The 3187-nt window shown below is 43.1% G+C and overlaps 1 protein-coding gene across 1 annotated transcript; it reads left to right on the top strand.

Moving 5' to 3' along the window:
* The first annotated feature begins 586 nt into the window (after positions 1–586).
* Positions 587–2075, top strand: LOC112081436. The gene is made up of 2 exons (XM_024147880.1): positions 587–1158; positions 1208–2075. Exons 1-2 carry the CDS (start codon positions 587–589, stop codon positions 2073–2075), a joined length of 1440 nt encoding a protein of 479 aa, XP_024003648.1.
* Positions 2076–3187: the final 1112 nt, after the last annotated feature.

Below are 3187 nucleotides of genomic sequence, written 5' to 3'. Positions count from 1 at the left end.
ATACCAAACATTATCAACCTTGAGTTTGATGCCCTTGACATCTCTGGAAATAATTATTTATCTTGGCTGGTCGATGTTGAGATGTACCTTGATTCTGAACGTCTTGATGATGCAATCAAAGAGGGAAATAAACAACCACTCAAACTGATGTAGCGAATTATTTATCTTGGCTGATCGATGTTGAGATGTACCTTGATTCTAAAGGTCTCGGTGATGCAATCAAAGAGGGAAATAAACAACCACTCAAACTGATGTAGCGACATCTCTATCTCTTTTACTTGGATTACAAGCTATTCTAATCTTTGGTTATTTTGACTTTAGTATTATTTCCTTTTATCGTTTAGTACTTTTAATTTCAATTAGGGCTTTAGTTCAAGCCTATATAAGGCGTTGTATTTTTTATTTTGAGATTTGGTTTTTTCATTATTAAGAAAGAGCTTTCTCTTTATCGAAGTCTTTGAATTCTCCCTGTTCAACAAAGAATTTTGAACAACAAAACAGAGTATCTAGATCTATTGATACTTGAGTTTTGTCTTGTCTACTTGTCCGCTGCAACAGTTGAATCAGAGACCAAGATTTCCTGAAGATGCCGCCTAAAAAGAGTCTGCAAGCTACCCTTGAGGATCACAACGAGGCTTTTAGGGCTTTAATGGTGGAGTTTCAACAGAATTTGAGTAACTCGATGCAAGCTACTATGGAAGCTGCGGTGCGAACACTTGTGCAAGCGCAACAAAACGCTGCTCCTAATCGACGGGATCCTGTCATCGATGCTGAAGACGACGAAGACGAAAACATCTTTGCTGATGAGTTTGTTCAACACGGTGAACAAAACCAGCAGGGAATTCATCGCCGGCGTGATCTTATTGCCGCGCCCCGTGAAGATAATCGAAGATGGGAGTCTGGTTTCAAACTTGACTTGCCTGAATTCACCGGTGGAAATCAACCTGAAGAATTTCTTGATTGGATCAACACAACGGAAGAGCTGCTCGACTTTAAGGAGGTCCCTGATCCGATGCATGTGTCTCTTGTTGCAACGCATTTTCGTGGACGAGCTTCTGCGTGGTGGCAACAGTTGAAGGAATCACGAGCTCGCGCAGGGAAGGAACGTGTCTCGTCTTGGGAAAAATTAAAGAAGTTAATGCGGAAGGCTTTTTTCCCGTACAATTATACGAGAACTATGTATACGAAGCTGCAAAATTTGCGACAGGGAAGTCGTTCGGTTGATGACTATGCTGCTGAATTTTTTCTCTTTGTTGGCTCGGAATACGTTAAACGAGAATGAAGAACAGCGATTCTCTCGCTTCATCAGTGGTTTACGACAATCCATTCAGAGTTCGCTCCTGAAATTTGATCCTTTATCGGTATCAGAAGCGCATCAACATGCTGTTCTGATTGAGAAACATGCGAGGGGCCAATCCTCTTCTTGGAATTCACAACGTACACGCCTCAACTCAGCAACTGAATCTGGCCTGACAAAATCGCTAGACTCGGTTAAAATTTCAGACAATACGGAGGGTATTCTTGCCCCGAGTTCACAACGAACAGCCACATTCAAGTGCTTTAAGTGTGGAGAAACGGGGCATCGTCAATCTGCCTGCCCTCAAGTACATCATCGTGGTCTCTTAGCTAAAGATGAAACTGTGTTTGATGAGTATGGTGATGATGAAGATGTTATCGATGATTCAGAGGAATGTGTGGTTGGTGATGTGGGTCCTTTGTTAATGTTGCGTTGCAACTACCTTATTCCTCAGGGCATTGAAGAATCTTGGCTTCGTACCAACATTTTTCAATCGACCTGTACGATTCGCGGTAAGGTCTGTCGTCTGGTTATTGATTCTGGAAGCTGCACGAATGCTATTTCTGAAGAGGCTGTCGCGAAGCTTGCGTTGTTCACCGAGCCTCATCCTTCTCCGGATAAGATCGCGTGGCTCAATTCAAAGACGGATATTCATATTTCCAAGCGCTGTCGAGTTCTGTTTTCCATTGGCCTCAACTACAAAGATCTCAACTGCTGCGATGTCTTGCCGATGGATGCGTGTCACATACTCTTGGGGTGTCCGTGGCAATATGACTGAAAAACTATGCATGATGGTTTTGCCAATACACATAGTTTCACTTATGAAGGTCGGCGTATCACTCTGATGCCTTCTCAGGTTGCCACAGACTTGACGGTCAAAAGCGAGGACATCGAGCCAACTCTTGTGGATAAGAGCAAGCCTGCTTTCTTCATTTCTAAATCTGAAATTTTTTATGAATGCAGAGCTATTGATGTTGTTTTTCTTCTCTGTTTTAAACCGCAGATATTGTCGGTGCTTCCTTCTGTTCCATTGGCTTTTCTTGACCTCTTGAAAGAATTTGCAGATGTCTTTCCAACCGAATTATCTGATGGACTTCCACCACTGCGAGATATACAGCATTGCATCGATTTGGCTCCAGATTCTGTGTTGCCAAACCGTCCTCACTACCGTATGAGCCCAAGAGAACATGACGGTAGTGAGGACGGTAGTTGAGGATCTCCTTGCCAATGGTTATGTGCGTGAAAGCCTAAATCCTTGTGCTGTTCCGGCTGTACTCATCCCTAAGAAGGATGGCTCCTGGCGAATGTGTGTTGACAGCATAGCTATTAATAAGATTACCATTTGGTACAGGTTTCCGATTCCGCATCTTGATGACCTTCTGGACCAAATCGGATATGCTTCTCTTTTTACCAAGTCGGATCTTCGTAGTGGATATCATCAGATTCGAATTCGTCCTGGTGATGAATGGAAGACAGCGTTTAAAACACGCAAAGCGTTGTTTGAATGGCTGGTGATGCCTTTTGGACTGTCGAATGCTCCGAGCACTTTTATGCGTGTTATGAATGAAGCCCTGCGGCCATTTATTGGACGGTTTGTTGTTGTCTATTTTGACGACATTCTTCTCTTTAGTTCTTCTTTGACTGAGCATTTGGAGCATCTCCGTGATGTACTGCTGGTGCGGCGAAGAGAAAAATTGTTTGCAGCTACACAAAATTGTGTTTTTGGTGCCGATCAGATTCTTTTCTTGGGTTATATTATATCTGCACGAGGTTTGGAAGTCGATCCTGCAAAGATTTCGGCATTACACTCCTGGCCAACTCCTCGTTCTGTTACTGATGTTAGGAGCTTCCATGGCTTAGCTTCATTCTACCGGCGATTCATACATCATT

This window comes from Eutrema salsugineum, unplaced genomic scaffold (genome assembly GCF_000478725.1).
Source record: "Eutrema salsugineum unplaced genomic scaffold, Eutsalg1_0 scaffold_10, whole genome shotgun sequence".
Taxonomy (NCBI): domain Eukaryota; kingdom Viridiplantae; phylum Streptophyta; class Magnoliopsida; order Brassicales; family Brassicaceae; genus Eutrema; species Eutrema salsugineum.
This window is presented reverse-complemented; position numbering and strand designations above follow the sequence as displayed.